Source organism: Myripristis murdjan, chromosome 4, assembly GCF_902150065.1.
Source record: "Myripristis murdjan chromosome 4, fMyrMur1.1, whole genome shotgun sequence".
NCBI classification, from domain to species: Eukaryota; Metazoa; Chordata; class Actinopteri; order Holocentriformes; family Holocentridae; genus Myripristis; species Myripristis murdjan.
This window is the reverse complement of record NC_043983.1, coordinates 22489821-22506755: the sequence shown is the minus strand read 5'-3', so window position 1 is coordinate 22506755 and position 16935 is coordinate 22489821. Positions and strand designations below refer to the sequence as shown.

General features: G+C 43.2%; 1 protein-coding gene across 5 annotated transcripts in view; it reads left to right on the top strand.

The window, feature by feature from the left end:
• The window catches only part of mast2 (microtubule associated serine/threonine kinase 2), a 170919-nt gene that overhangs the window by 106550 nt on the left and 47434 nt on the right, over positions 1 to 16935 (top strand). The window contains exons 1-4 of one of the 5 annotated variants that reach the window (XM_030048902.1): positions 2010 to 2847; positions 2955 to 3364; positions 5599 to 5805; positions 16063 to 16154. In XM_030048902.1, coding sequence (XP_029904762.1) covers positions 3318 to 3364; positions 5599 to 5805; positions 16063 to 16154 — 346 coding nt within the window. In that variant the 5' untranslated portion in view covers positions 2010 to 2847; positions 2955 to 3317. Of the gene's footprint in view, positions 1 to 2009; positions 3365 to 5598; positions 5806 to 16062; positions 16155 to 16935 lie in introns of those variants that run through there. The other 4 variants (XM_030048904.1, XM_030048903.1, XM_030048905.1 and 1 more) reach the window with 4 other exon arrangements.

The following is a 16935-nucleotide window of genomic DNA, read 5'->3' as shown; positions in this document are numbered from 1 at the left end:
ACGATACATTTAGTACTGTACCACTGAGGCACAGACAAACTGTTTGAGTCAAACAAGAGGTTTTATGTTGTATGTTGTTCAGGCATTTTACACAATGTGGATGTGGATGAAAAGGTTTGTTTAAAACTTTATGATCCTTGATGTGATCCTTTGACCACCAGTGTTACCCAGATTCATTTAGCCTCAGCTGCCAATCCATATCAAGTTATGCAGAGAGAGCTTCCAGTAAGAGGTTAAAGGACAAAGTTGAAAGGTCATTGTGACTGCATGTGTGAGTGTACCAGAACAACAGCTGAGCATCCCAATGTGGACAGATACAATCCTATTTATACCGGTGTGTGTGTGTTTGTCCACGTGTGTGTACATTCAAGATTGTGATGGACAAAAGGGGGTAGAAGTTCATTATGGGACTCAGTTCAAGAAGATGCAGCACTAATTAGAGAGGTTTCTTCTTTACATAAATGTACAGGTGTGAATAAAAAGTCATCAGTCAGCATGCTGCTCTGTGTGAGGCAGGGAATTTGCCTGCTCTCTGAGCCCCCTAAAGCAGCATGCTGTCAGCTACTACTCAGCAACATCCCCACTTGTTCAAATTTGGGCCAATTTCAAGGGTCTGATGTGAAATTTTCTCTCTAAAAAGCGCTGGACATGTGCTGGTGGTTTACTAGGCTGAGAGGCACAGTGTGGCCTACTTAAGTGGGTTTGAATAAACCTCATGGTGCTTGCCATTTGTCATCCTCTCTGTGTTACTTTCACTCTCTTCAATATTGCCAGAGTCTCATACAAAGTCTTACAAAACAGGAAAATAAAAAAAAAGTTTTTTAGGCTGTAGCTGCAGTCCAGACCCAAACAAACAAAAGCAGTCGACTTTTATCTCGCCCATAACTCCTGCTAGTTCTTTGAAGATGCAGAGCTGCTTTATCACAGTTTGCCTTAATATCCGCTCAAAGTCGCAGGGGTTAGATGTTGCTGTGTGTGTGTGCGTATGTGTGTCTGTGATTGTATACAGTATGTGCCTGACTGTGTATTAATCAGTTTGTATTATATTTCGCCTTCTGTGTTTGTTATGCATGTGCTGTGTCCACATTTGCAGCATCTATAATTATGTGTGCGTGCGTGCGTGCGTGCGTGCGTGCGTGCGTGCGTGCGTGCGTGCGTGCGTGCGTGCGTGCGTGCGTGCGTGCGTGTTTGTGCTGCCTGGCTGGTGGCTGTGTGAGCTTAAAGTTATGCTGTGAGATTCTAGTTTGTGTGTGTGCCAGTGGGTGTTATGCTGCCTCTTTGAGTTCACTGAGCTTGTTTCTTCTCACTGAGAGATCACAGTGATTTTCTTGCCGGTAGCTGGAACCCTGCTGTCTACAGCTGCACCATGACAGCACTTTATGGAGGACGTACGTTTTGGGTTGATGGCACTGAATTCAAGCCTTTGTCTTGTCAAATCAGAGACAAACCTCTTTTCTTCAGTGTTGCACTCATTGTCCATTGTTAAGACATATGTGCATGTACAGACAAGTCAAACTTCAATATATGTAGTTTCATCTATTTCCACTTTAACTTCTACCTCTCTCTCACACACACACACACACACACACACACACACACACACCTGTGTGTCTTGTGTATGCCTGTTTGTCATCTCAGCGATCTCACCACTTTAACAAAACACTGTGTGTGCGCGCGCGTGCTCACACTTGCCGCATACAGAACGTTCCTGCATTGGTGTTAGCACAAGTGTGTGCGTGCAAAACTACCCCGGTCAGCAACCAACTCTGAGCCTTCCATGATCCGGTCCATTGTCTGTGAATTAGCAATCTGGCATGTGAACTGCATTTAGCCTCATCAGGGACGCTGATGTCCCCGGGCTTCTCGGAAAAGATAGCAGGCTCAGGGGACAGGAGGGATAGAGAGAGAGGAAGAGAGATGGATGGATAGAACGGGAGAGAGAGAGAGGGAGGTAGGGGTGACAGCTGCACTTCCTACATGGTCTTGTGATATCATGGGAATGTTCTCTCTCTCTCTCTCTCTCTGTGTGTGTGTGTGTGTGAGAGGGTGAGAGAGAGAGTATAATTTTTCTCATTCAGGTTATACACCCTGATTAGTGCTATGTGTTAGTCAAGAGGACGTATCAGGCTTGCTTTTTTGCTTTATCTTCCCTCTGCCCCTGCTGTCTTTTCTTTAGCTCTAACTCCCTCTCCCTCTCTCCCTCTCTCTCTTTTGCTCTCTTGCCCCCTCCCTCCTTTTCTCTTTCCTGGGATGTTTGTCGAAGAGGTAGAGTCAGTGCACTTGTTGATAGTGGACCAGTCCTGTCAAAGCGATCAGACAACCTGAGACTTCCAGGAACTGAGGGGAGATTAACCCCGACAGACCTAACCAGGGATAGAGCTCTGTTTTGGAGACACACACACACACACACACCACAAACATTCAGTACACTCAGTTTGTCTGAATTGTCATTGCACATCAGGGATGCGAGCTATGGAGACTGAAGGATAGTGTTCGTCTTTGTTTAACTTGATGGAACTACCTGGACACTGACATTTGGGATATTTATTCATTCATGCGCGAGGAAATTTTAACCGTATCTTCCGAAGTTTGAATGGTGTGGATTATATCGGAGGAGGAAGAGGAGGACGGAGGCACAGATCAACTTTTTATTTTATTTGTTTCACCAAACCTTTGGAAAATTCACTTTATCACCTTGGGTGTGGATTATTGAAGGCGACAGAGGAAAGAGGAAATTTTGGATGATTTTTGTTGAGCCCCATCGGATATTCACTGATTTATTTCCCACTGCTTAGATAAGTGTGTGGTCAGCATCTGTGTGGGTCATCCGGCTAATATCCAGAGGCTGTGTGTGTGTGGTGTGTGTGTGTGTTTTGAGGCAGTCACTTAGTTTGTGACTCAGCAAGTCTGTGCATGCCAGTGAAAGAACACTGTACCCTAGATACCTAACATAGCTGTGTGTGTGTGTTTGTGTGTGTGTGTGTGTGTGAGAGAGAGAGAGAGAGAGAGAGAGAGAGAGAGAGAGAGAGAGAGAGTTTATGCATGCCCAACTTTATGTGTAGATGCCAAACAGCAGGAGTTGACGTAACTTGTGTGACACACTCATCTCTCATTCCTTTAAATATAAAATAGGGATTTTCTCAATTGACTCATCAAAGGCTAGTTAGTCGTGGAGCTATTTGTGCATCTTTGGTACTGTCTGGATTCTGAGCGAGCCCATTGGCAGGTATGACTGTGATGGATAAGTAAGCTGACACAATCCAGTGGATTATTAAAAGATTACCGGTGACCCTGTCTATTTTGTCCTGGGAGGCGAGATGAAGAGGAGGAAAGAGAGAGCAGGGGCCCCAAACCTTCGACTCCAGTAAGACTGTGTGTGGAGGGTTTTATAGTTGTGGTCCTATCCTGTCTGTGTGTGGGGGTGGATGGGAGAGTGGGTGGATGGGAGAGTGGGAGTGCGTATGTGAATTATATAGAGAGAATGCATATCCAGTTCATATAAACAGCACACCTTTGTTTGTTTCTCTTCTTTCCCTGTTCTTTCAGTGCTGTCAACATGTATTTTCTCCTGTTATCTGTCATTTAACCCCTTGAACTCCAACTTTCCCTTAAATGTCCTTAGACATTAGTTAGATTTATTCTTCACATTGTATGGCAATGGCACATATATATTCTGTTCCTGCTGGTTGCAGCACTTCACTGAAGCTACATCACTCTTCTACTGAGTGAAATATTCAAATCCAAAATGCAGTTGTTTTAACGTTGCAACACTGCATGAGATAGAAAATATCTAGATGTCTTATGCATCATTTTATATACTTTTCCCTGTAAAATATTAGGACATATTTGCTATCTTTGGAAACCTTGGGTTCTCTGCTAGAGTTTACAGTAAAATAAGGGTTTGTGGATATGAACAAAGTCCGTCATGCAGCCATGACAACCCCACCTCCAGGAGCAGCTGAGTTAAAGAGGTTAAATCTGATCATATAGTATATACCCTGTTGTGTTTGATTCAGATACAGGTGACTGATTTTGGTAGCGAGAAACAGAGTATGAGAGACAGAGTGTCAAAAGTAGACAGAGAGGTCTCACTATCTATCTTACAGTCACTACAAATATAGCCTTGTACAAGGGGCGAGCTCAGCTTTCAACACACACACACACTCACACACACACACACACACACACTCATAAACATACATACATATATACTGAGTCATGGAAACACCCAGTACTCAGGCAGAATGGAAAACCACAAGGAGGGAAGAAGATGAAAAGGACCCAGAGAGAGAGAGGCATTAGCAGGGAGGGAAATCCTAGCTCGAAATACATGCATGCAAATGACATACACACACATGCCTGCATAGCCCTAGACCCCCAGCAGGTGGTTTCACCCCTTCTGTCCTCTCACTGGGGGGAGGGGTATGTGGAGACTGACCCCATATGGCCCTTCTGCCCTGGCGAACCTGCACCAACTGCCAAACAAACACTGCAGGAAGAAGGAGAGGATGAGTATACTGTAAAATAGAAGCAAACCTTCGATTTGGTAACACAGCAGGGTAGGCTGTGGCACTTATTACAGTCTTGTTGCACTGCTCAGGCCAGTATCTGAACTGTTTCCAGTGGCAGTTAAAGCAAGTCATGATGCTGCAGAATGGCACTAGCAACATCTACATTCTGCAGACTATAGAAACCCCCGAGCCACAGGGCTTACTGTATCTAGGTTCTCTCATTCGCTGATTTTCCTCTCATCACTACTCTCCTCACTCCTTCATCCCGTCCCGCCATATCCCCTCTGCACCCCATGAGTCCCATCAAGGCTCTGTGAAGTTGCTCCAGAACTTTCTACCCAGTTGCTTCCAAGTGTGATAACTGCGCAAAGGCTGTGTTCCTGCTGTGAGGGGCTGAAAGACAGACATGCTGCCAGGCAGGCAAGAAAGCACATAGAAAGGCAAGCAGACAGATAGTATAGCTCAGTGATGCTACTGGGAATAGGCATCCAATTTCCATCCATGCAAAAATGTATGCACTCATTATTTTGGACAAAACCATTCATTAATGCACAAAGCATTTGCTGTACACACAGACATCTTAAATATGTAAAATCATGCACTAAATTGCAGATGTTACATGAAGGCAGAAGGAAGGCAGGCATACGATGTCAGAAGGTTGAAAAACAGATGAAGGTGTTTCCACCAAGCCCTTCACAATATTTTCTCATATCAAACCTCTGGAGTTAAATGCTACTTAGCCATGCAGCCATGAATAATTCTGTGCCTTGCACATGGCTCTTGTTCTGTATTTCTTTCTCTCTCAGTCTCTCACATTTGTGAATGGTGTGGTAAAGGTCATGTTTTTGAACCAAAACCCACTGTCAGTCTCCATTACATTTGGGCATTTCTGCTTTTGTATCAGCTAACAGGACACACACACACACACTCACAAACACGTGCATCTGTACAGTATTTGCTCCCACCTATGTGGTCGAGCAGTCCTCTCTCTCTCATTGTGCGTCCTTCCATCTTTACCCTCATCTCTCCCTCCCTTCGTCTCCCCTCTTCATCCACACTTTCACTCCCCCTTCTCCTCTGTTGGCAGAATCTGGTCGCCGGCTCAGCTGCGTTGCCACGGTAACAGCAGCCTCCTCCAGCACCTGCTGTCCCCCACTTCCTTTTATCCCTCCATCATTCAGCCCCCTGTCATCCTGCTCTCTCCCTCTGTCCCCTGTCCCTCTCCTTCCCCCTGTTCCTCCGATGGTCCTATGTCCGCTCCAGTGCACCAGGGAGGAAACCCCTTCCTCTGGAGGTAAGACTCACTAACATTGTGGGTGTGTGTGCACATGCATGTGTGTATTTGCCTCCATTACCTAGTTTGCTGACCTTCTACTCAGTATGTAAAGTCCCAGCAGGCTGCGTATTGAATCAATAGCAGCATTTTTTCTCAGCCTGTGTGACCTGCGTTACCCCTTACTAGAAGGACACTGGCAAATAGCACTAATAAGCTTTGTGTGTGTGTGTGTGTGTGTGTGTGTGTGTGTGTGTGTGTGTGTGTAGGTGTGTGTAGGTGTGTGTGTATGTACGGGTGTGTGTGCATGTGTGTGCTGACACTATAAAAAATTCCACTTGTTTAACCCTAAAGGTCATCTGTTGCTCCATCATCATCAGACCCTGAAACATTTGCAGGCAGACCCACTCAATAGTTATTTTCTGGCCACCTAAAGGAAATGAATAAAAAAAAAAAGTCCTGTACAGATTGTTGCCTTTTCTCATACAAAGCTGTAAGTGGTTTTCATTATGACAAACTTCTAAATGGGTTCCAAAAGCCCTAACTATTTTTCAAGTGTTTTCTGTGTGCGGTTAACCCCTCTACATCTCTGCTAAATTACTACCAAAGCCTGTCCTTAGGCTAGGAAAAAGCTACAGAGTTAATCAGAGACACCAAGCTTTAAACTGAATTAGTTACAGATACAGTTTCCCATGTTTGGACACAGTTGGACTTAATATGGCATGGCATAGTTGAAATTATCATTGCATCCTGTCTAGATAGCATTGGGAATGAATTAGCCCTTGAAATAGGAGCTGCCTACCAGGCATAACTCATTGGACAGCCAGGTAAGACTTATAGTAGCTTTGTTTGGGGAATTGAAAGACAGTATCTATCAGAACCAAGAAATCAGAAAGAATGCCCCACATTGTAAGTTATTGTAGGTTATTAAAAAGCTTTAAATGTATAAATATGTAGAGTGGAATTTCAAGTGTTCTTCTATCATTCATGCACAGCAAATGATTTGCAGTATTACAAACTGAAGCATGCTTTCGTCTGACACATACGGGTACTGGAGAAGTGTTGCTTTAGAACCAGCGTTGAATTGTATTGAAACTTGCATGGTTTAATTCAATTGGTCCGCTCATTGTTGCTTAGCTCTGGCTGTAGCCCACTCACTACGGAACTAAAATAGAGAGATAAATGAACTGTCATCCTGTCAGCTAGATGACTGTGGCTGTGCTGATGGTGAGATGGCACTTGTGGATTTTGAATACCTCTTGAAGCTGGATTGGACATTTATTACATTTTGAGCGGTATGCGGTGGTGAAGAGCCTTCTTACTGACTGCCTGTCTGTCTGCTGGTCCTTATCTATCTCTTGCTCTCTCCCTCTCTCTCTCTCTGACATGCAAGCCTACTTGTCTGTCCCAACTAATCTGTTCCCCTGCCACAGATAAGCAGATTTACATTATAACTCATGTGCGGGCACACACATACACCTACCAGTAGTTCTTTGGAAGCCAGAGGTACAGAGATGGTATCTGTATTTACACATACGGCCTGAAGGTACAGATGAACATCATCTATGGAACACTCTGGAAGATAAAGCAGGACAGAAAATCCATATAGCAGCACAGTATTTAGAGCAAAACCTTTACCTACAATACCCTGCCTTTAAAAAAAAAATGGCAAGGTATTTTATGTGCTATCAGAGCAAAACATTGCATGCTTAGACTTTTGCAAAGTGCAAAATGTAAGCATTTTAAATTGCATGTGTTTATAACACACTGCCTGTCATTGTCAATATCTCTGAATACCAGCCAGTTGAGTATATCTATACTGTCTAATTTACTGCCTGAATTCTTTCAGATGGATGCTTCACCATGGAAAAAAATACAGATAATGGATTTGACAATATGTTTTAGGGGCCAATAATCCTTTCTACAGGGAGCCTGAGAGAAAAATTACTCCTCTGCAAAAGGCAATCAAACATGTAGTCTTAAGGTCTGAAAAGAGGCTATGGTATTAAATTCAGGCCTGCAAACACCAACAAAATTTGAGTGAAATAGCAGGTGATCGGCTCAGCCATCTGTCTGTTCCGTTTATTAGGATCCCCATTAGCTATTACAAATGGTAACAGCTACTCTTCCTCGGGTCCACTTAAACAAGGTGTTGTGCCATCCAATAACAGTTTGGTTGGAGCATGGCCAGATGGTGTCACGATTCACACCTAAGTAAACTCACAAAATCCGCTGGCTGTGCAGGGTTAGAGCTGTGTACTCTGCTTAAACATTCTGTAGCTGTGCGAAATAGCTGTGTCTCTTACAAATAAATAATTTCATTTCAACTCCTGGGGCTTCCAAGAAAAATAGTTTAATTCTATAATTTAGAGTGCAGTATCTTTTTCCACAAGCAAACCTTACAAGATTCAGTGTGAACAATACACAAAAATGCTGAAAATGGGGACAAATACTTTTCACAGCACTGTGTCTTTTGTCATGACTGCTGTATAGTTTTTGTTTAGTATGCTCACTCAGAGTTGACCAGTCAGCATGTTGGAATAGGTTTTGGATAAATGAGGTGCCAGTGTGTCATAGTGAGACATAACACTACACTACTCCTATAGCCGTACTGAGCTGAAAAGACTGCTCACTGCCCGCAGCAAACCCAAAATGACCAGTAGGACTATCTGAACAGCGCTCACTGTCACCATAAATCCCCCCACCTTCGTTCTCACACACCATTCTCAAGTCAGTAAGTGCTCCCCGTAGAAAGAGAAGAAGAAGAAAAGAGAAGTGAGAGGGAGGGGGCACTGCTGTGCAGGAGAGCAGGGACTTGAGAACAAGAGAGGGAGTGAGAGAGGGAGAGAGGGAAAGAGGCACGGAGGCGGTAGAGGTTAGCTCACACACCAACAGTTCACACACTAGCCAGTGACATGTGGACGCCAGCATCTGTTTGCTTACGCTAGCCACGTCCTCCCTCCTCTCCTCTGCTCTCCCCGAGCATCTGCGTGCGTGCCGCTGCTGCTTGCATCCATGTAAGAGCGATGAGAGTGGATCTGTGTCAGCTTTAGCTTTAGCATGTCTGACTCCTTCTGGACTGTGCTCTCCAATTTCTCGCTGCCTGAGAGAAGCATGCTGCGGCGCTCCAAGAGGTAGATGCTCACTTTATCTCTCTCATTATCTCCTCTTTCCATGTCCATTTTCCTTCCTTTTTAAGAAAAAAATCTTTGGCAGCCTCCTGTTAGCTCTGCTCTGTACTTCCTCGTCCTTTTTTTTTTTTTTTTTTTTTTGTAAAATTTTCCTTGCTACCTGTTTGTCTTGCTTCATTTACACATCTCTAAAATCATCTTTTTTTTTTCTAATTAATTTTCTCTCTCTATCCGTGGTGTTCTCTCCCCTCTTGAGCTCATCTTCCTCTTCTTCTCCCCTCTGCATGTCTTGGATGTCTCAGCATGAGTTGCTCTGACACGAAGGTCAGCTAACTAGATTTGCCAAACATCTTGTGATGGATAAATAGGGCGATATGTTTTAGTTTGTGTGTGTGTCTGTTTGTTGGAGTAAGCGGGTGGGTTGGGGGACTGTGACATTACCACTGGCATGTATCCCAGAAGCGCGGTGTGTGTTTCTTATGATTTAATTTCAGATATCTGCGTACAGTTTACGCATTTGTGATGCGAGTCCAATTTGTGAGGCATGATCTGGCGACACTGTGCACAGTCATTTCTTTTTCTCTGTCTTTCCCTGAATTGCGCTCTCTCCTCTCTGTCTTCATCTCTTTCCCTCTCTCTCTCTCTCTCTCTCTCTCTCTCTCTCTCTCTCTCTCTCTCTCTCTCTCTCTCTCTCTCTCTCTCTCGCTCTCTCTTACTCTGTCAAAGCCAGAAGTGGCTGCTGCTTCAACAGCGGAGAGAGAGAGAGACAGAGCTGTACTTATCAGTTTGAAGCAGCAATTTTCTCCCTCCCGCGTAATAACAGGGGCTGCTGACACGCACACACACACACACACACACACACACTTGCATACATGTAGAGAGACACATAAATACAGACACTTTCTTCTTCTCCCCCTCTTGTCACTGCCTCCCATTGTGTGTATTTGTCTCAGCAGGATTTTCAGAGGGAGAGAGAGAGACAGGGGGAAGTGACTCTTTGCATAGCAACAGGGTCTGGCAGGTTTTGGATTGGCACAGATCCAGCGCTGTGCTGTGATTTAGTTCTCTACCAAGACTGATGCGCTGATTGCGCACAAGGGGTGATTTAAATGGTTGAAACGGAATGGCATCCTCCTTGTTAACACCAATTATGGTGTGCGTAAAGTATATATTGCACTGCTTTACATTTTTGTCATACCTTCCGCTACTTCTCAAACTTGTCTGCATCTAGTTCAAACATGCCTTTCATCTCCAAAACCAAGGTAGTGTCATATTTCTGTAGGTACTTGCTCACGGAAAAATTATCTTTTGCGTTATTTGTTCTCCATTTTGGAGAGACTTTCAGCTGTTGTCATGAGTTTTATTTGATGTTTGCAACAGACCCCTTGTGTTGTTTTGTATCCCCAACTGGAATAAATAAGATGCTTACTGGGAAAGACACAAAATGGCTACATGAACATTTATAGGAATTGCAGTGGAAGTTTTGTTTGCTAAATTTACAGGCAGGTCTTGTTTAGAAAAATCTATAATCTGTATTTCCTTAAAAAAGCTAATTGTTTGGAGTGCTAATGGGCTTTTAACTGCTGTGCCTGTGGCTACTGAGAACAAGTCTGTGTTTTCACCTGGAGAACAGGAGACACAAGTGGATAAAATAAGAATACACACACACTCACACACTTGCACACACTCCTGTGGGCCGGCAGACACATTGATTTCCTGTAGGGGCTGTAACCCTCAGACCAACATTATTGAGTGGACTGTGGGAAATGAGTTTAGCCATAGATCTTATCCACATGTACTCACCTCTGCCCAGTGGCTGTGTGTCTCAGTCTAGTGTGTGTGTGGGTGTGTGTTCAAGCGCTGGGTGATTTAGTTTGACGCCCACACAGCTGCTCATTGCTAGTTTCCTTTGTATCTCCCGTCAGTTGTGTTGTGTACATCTACCTGTGTGTGTGTGTGTGTGTGTGTGTGCGTGTGTTTTGTGAGTTTTACAATAGCAAAGTAATTGTGCATGTGAAGATATATTCTGTTTAGAAAATATGCAGAAACTGACACATCAAAGAAGATGAAAGTATAATTCTCTCCTTATGGTGACAGGTAAAAAGCTAATCATTTATTCAGTGCCTGGGAGAAGAACCTCTAGAAGAGCCAGCCTCTGTGTGTTCGTGTGCCATGTGTTTTGCCTTGCATGGTTTGGAGAATTACATTCTGCATTGTTTAGGTGTTAACATGTGAATTAGATGTTTTGTTAGGGAATTCTCTTAGTTAGTGATTTTGATTTGGTATTTTGCAATTGATTGTGTGAAGTGATATTATTTTTCACTCACTCTAGTGTCATTTACAAGAAAACACCAGCGCCATTGTTCATCACTGAATGGTTTAAATTTAAAAATTGCCCTTAGATGTTGTGGCATAAATAGAGTTTCCTGACACTGCAACCAACACAGTGCCGTGTGGGCTCAACCACTCATTTTTAATCCATACCGTAGTTATTTTTGCACACATGAATTGTGTACCAGGGTTCAAGCCCCTCAGCTGAAATGTCCTTGAACAAGATACTGAGTCCTTTGTAGCTCCAGGAGAGCTGGAATGTAGTTGACTTTGTACCCTAATTAGTTCCTCCAAAGACACTCAAATAAGGGAAGATGATGCATTACAATCTGCACCAGTGGTAAAAAAAAAAAATATATATATATGCTTTTTTTTTTTTTTTTTTGGTCTACCAGCATTTCTTCACTACAGAGTGCTAACAGGTAGCAATTAGCTAATATGGTGGAGATGTAGCTTTTTTCCTGATTTGAATACTTGAAAAATAACAATTTATTGTCATAATGTTCAGAAGATCTTTTTACTTGAGAAAACAGGTCAACTATTTACTTCAGTGACCATGAGACATGAGAATTAGTCATAATCTGATAATCTGTATTCAGGTGCATCTTCATCCATTGGAGTACACTGACTCAGGACCTGCTGCTTGTCTCCTGACATAGGTAGGGGGGCATGTATATTGAACGACACAAATGACTTGGGTTGAGTTGCTTGCTTGGGAACTGTTTCTGGTTGCCCATCTAGTGTTGTTTTTGGCTGGAATGAAAGCTTTCATACTTTCAGCCCTCTGTGCCGCATGATTTGAGACATCTAGTTTAATAGAATGTGCCAAGGATGACATTTTTAAAACTATTTAGGGTTTTTGGATGGAACGCTGCTGTTTATTTCCACAGGACATTTATTGTAAGAAAAGTCTATTTTAAGCTCTGTCAGTGATTGCTGAGCAATTGTATACTGTAGGCTTCAGTCCGAACTAAAGTGATTATACTTAGGCTCCCTGCTGGGCTGTGATGCTTTGTGTGTGTGTGTGTGTGTGTGTGTGTGTGTGTGTGTGTGTGTGTGTGTGTGTCACATCCTCCTCTAGACAAACAGAAGGGTACCAGGTAGAGGGAGTAAATGAAAAGAGTGCCTTCACACTTAACTGCTTCAGCACAACCAGAGGATGAGTTAGCAGGCTTTTTCTCCTGCGCTGTTAGCCTCAAACTGAGAGCAGAGTGATGGCCGTAATGACGGTAGCCAAGGCTTGTTACAGAGAGAGTAAATTGCAGATGGAAGAAATGGTTTGATGAGATGTGTGTGTGTGTGTGTGTGTGTGTGTGTGTGTGTGTGTGTGTGTGTGTGTGTGTTAGAGAAATAAAAACAGTGTGTGTGTTGTGATTGTGTTTGCTTATACTTTCATGTGTTGCTATAGTGCTTTACGCCTTCACGCTGCACGAGATACTCCTGGTTAATAGGTGCATCACACGCATGCAAACACACACACACACACACACACACACACACCTCTCTTCAGCCCTTTGATTCCTGGTGCCTGCAGGTGTCTGTAGGGTGTGTGTGTGTGCGTGTGTGTGTGTGCATGCCCGTGCGCTGTTTTAATTGGCCCATCACATCTGCTCACTGTAATTATGAAGTTGTGGTTCTGACAGGCCAAAACCCTGGGCAATCACATTACATTGTTTGATTGAGGTGATTAGTACTGGAATCAGTGCTTGGAAAAAATTACTGACTGACAACTGTATTTTATGTCAGCCTCACTGGAATTCCACCTCTCTGTGTGTGCATGTCTATGTACGTGTGTGTGCGTGTGTGTGTGTGTGTGTTTGTCTTATGTTTCTGTTTTGTTTGGTTGATGGCATACACACTATTGACCAACAATTACTGTGTGTAATGTAGTTATGGCAAGCAGTTTGTGGGTGGGTGGGCGGGGGTGTGAGTTTGATGGCTAACTGCTCTCCTGCCATCTGTTTAGATGTGCAGCATCAGCAGTGTGAGCTTAGCATGTGTTCCACACGTGCGCGCACACACACACACACACACACACACACACACACACACACACACATGCACACCTGTTAGAAGAATGAGCTGCCATGCTGAATATTAGTAATATATGTTCAGTGACTTTTTTCGTCTTTACATGGAGCACCCACATAGAGAGAGAGAGAGAGAGAAGAGAGAGAGAGAGAGGGAGAGAGAGAGAGAGAGCAAATTAGTGCAATTTGCTATTTCCACTGTGTTTTTGAGAGCTGTCAGAGTGCTCTGACCTTTCTTTGAACCCTCAAACCAATTGGCACGGAGGCCCAGGACATCTTAAGACAAACACACACACACACACACACACACACACAGAGAGAGAGAGAGAGAGAGAGAGAGAGAGTTTTGGCTCAGGCGAGGAGCAGCACATGATGGGTCTCTCAGTGTCTCAAAATCACTCCCTAAATCTGAGAGCAAAAGAAAGCATGAAGCTGACACAGAGACAGCTAGAACACTAGACAATCAGGCAGAGGGGGCTTGAAAAGACAGAAGGATAGGAGGTAAGGAAAAAGAGAATGAATGAAAGCAAGAAGTGAATAAACAGGCAGATACACTGCAGGAGAAGAGCAGAGGTCTTATTCCTGTGGTGTGAGAGAAGAGAGGGATGTTTGAGGAGGAGTGATGGATTTAAACAAGTTGCAAGGGATGAGAGAGTGTAATAAAAATGGAGGAGCAGAGAGGGGATGGTGTAGATGATGTAAGAGAAGCAAAGTGAGGCATTTACAGGATGGGGAGCGAAGCTTGGGAGAGAATTGTCCACATTTTAGACGCCTCACCATCAATTGCCTGTCTGTCTGCGTGACAGAAAGAGCACGAGAGAGACAAATCCACCGACTAACTGTGGGTTGACATGCTAAGCACATTAGCGCACTTTACTCTTGTCTGTCTTTCTTTCACTTTCTCTGACAAAGAGAAAATAGCGTGTGGTGTTCTACTTCATCTCTCCCTCAGGCACTTTGGATCCCCTACTGGGAGACATGCATCCAGTATGGAAGAATGTGTCTGTGTGTGTATGCTTTATATTTGACATCATATGCTTTTGCATACTTAACTGTCACCATCAAAGCAGCCGCCTGTCACTTGAGTGCACAGAGACTGAGTGCCGCAGATGCACATGTGCTTGCAGTATAATTTTGCACACTGAAGTAGAATTTATGACCGCAACTTGTACACAATCTGCCAAAGTTCTGCCCAAATAAGGATGTGAATCCTTTAAGTCATTTGGCTAATGATTCTGAGTAGAATGACTCCCACAAACACAGAAGTGGAATGAGAGTAAAAGGGAAATTATGGAGCCAAATGGTATCATCCAGCTGTTGCCCAACACTCTTTAGTTTGATCTGAGGGCACAAGCTAACATAGTGAAGCTCAGTCTAATGAATTGCTGGCTCAAATTGAACTCAAATAAAAAAAGATTTTCCTTTGCTGTCCCATTTAGATATATAATATCAATACTCCCTAGGCGTGATCTGATGTGCAGTCTTTCCTTTTGTTATTTGCTATTTTTTTTTTTTTTTAAAATAAGATGCTTAGTATGTTTATCATGTCTTTTGTGTGTCTTTTTCCTCCTGTCTTCTGTAAATGCAGCAGTGATTTTTTTTTTTTCTCTGTGTAGTCATTACTGTCCTCCAGAGAGCTGCCATGAAGGGTGCTGTGTGGAACAGCTCTCACCTCACTGAGCAGGACTTTGTGAAACTCGTATCTGTGGGCAAAACACTCACTGCAATCACTGCAAACACACACATGGAAGCACACACACACTCTCACACACCCACACACACAGATGCACATACCCACATTGTCTAACATGTGTGATCAGATGTGTGTCTGATGGTCACAGTGAGTGACTGCTCTTATGAAAGCTGCGGTGGAGGAGCTCAGCCTTTTTTGTATGGCCGGACTGAAGTATTCAAATATTTGGGTATTTGTTCGTTTGTTAGGCATTTGGTTTTCAATTGGTTTTTGACTGACTTAAAGCTGTTTTACTTGTCATTTTTTACAATGGTGAAATGTCAGGTTCCGGCATCTTTCACAGGGTTGTATTTCTCATGTGTCAGATCTGTATACTGTTGATACGCACTGGTAAACTCGCCCAGAAACTACAACACACATCAGGATTTTTTCACCTGCGATTGGAGCAAACACAGCCAGAATAGGATAAAAAAAAAAAAGAAAGAAAGAAAAAAAAAGAGTTAGCTGCACAGTGAATGAGGTCAGGCAGAGAGCAAGCCAGTAGTATGAGAAGGCAGAGAGGAAGAGAGCTGCATGGTCGAGTGAGGCAGACAGTGAGTTGCATTAAGGGACTGCTGCATAGCGACCCTGGCAGAGAGAAAGAGAAAGAGAGATGGAGACAGTGAATGGAGAGCGGAAGTAGCCAAAACAAATGTTATACATGGTTATCACTCTGACCCCTCCAAACCCCCTCCTTCAAATCTCAGATCGTCACTGTTGATTACTACCGAAGCTCCAGAGCCCAAAAAAGTATTTGGGACAGCCCTCCTTTTTGGAAATGCTACAAATGGCTGTGTTGCATTAATGCGTTTGTAATGTTAAAATATGATATACTGATCTGTGTGCAGCTGATTACTGTGGCTTTGGTCTGCTTTACCATGCTGCTTATTTGTAAATGAGTGATAGGAAATCTGTGTCTGGTTCATTGCAGAGCTCCTTCAATTCTAGCCTATGTATTATGTAGGCCTACACAATTTACAGTTATAAATCAATTCAATAAAGAGAAACAAACTGTATCAAAAAGAACTGAACTGACTGATGTTTTTGTCCTCAGCTGTCGGACCAGCAACAGGAAAAGTTTGATTGTGACGTCCAGCACCTCCCCAACCCTGCCGAGACCACATTCTCCCTTACATGGACACACAGGTAATACACGCACACACTTACACACACACACACACACACACACACGCACGCGCTCTTTCATGCGCTTTTTTTTTTTTATAAAACATAAACTGCATTTTGATATCTGCCCTGTAGCTACAGATATAAGTGAAATATATATATATATATATATATAGACCACATGCTTTGGCAGCTGTGACTGTGGATGGGAAAAAGCTGTGAATTTCACATACAGGAGAATTTATTGTTAGAAGTAGGATTAATATTTGTAAGACTGGAAGAAAAAATACCACTTGTAGTCTTGAGCTAGAGTATTCCCAAATCCCCTTGCTGTTCAATAAAATAACTAGAGTCTCTACAATTAGATCAATACCAAGGTTAACACCTGTAAAAAACAAGGGAAAAAACAGCAATACAGACTTAATTAGGAGTTTATTTGAGTGCAGGCTCAGCTCTTTTGCTGCCTAGTTGATCAGCTAACTTAATCCCAATTTCAACAATACAGAGATGGTAAACTACTCGGCTTGTGAGTTCATGTTAGCAATTAAACAATTGACAAACATGGCTTATGCCATAGTAAATACATACCATAGCAATGGGAATTAGTACCACAACATATGTTCTTTTACAAGCATCAAATGATGCAGCATATTGTCACATACCACTGTGCTGTATATCACTGCATAGCAGCCCATGCGAACAAGCCAGCGTGCTCTCCTGTCATTTGTCATCTAAATGAATTTCACTATAGAGAAAGGACTGGGTTTGCATGAAAAATCACAGTTAACATGCTGATATTTAA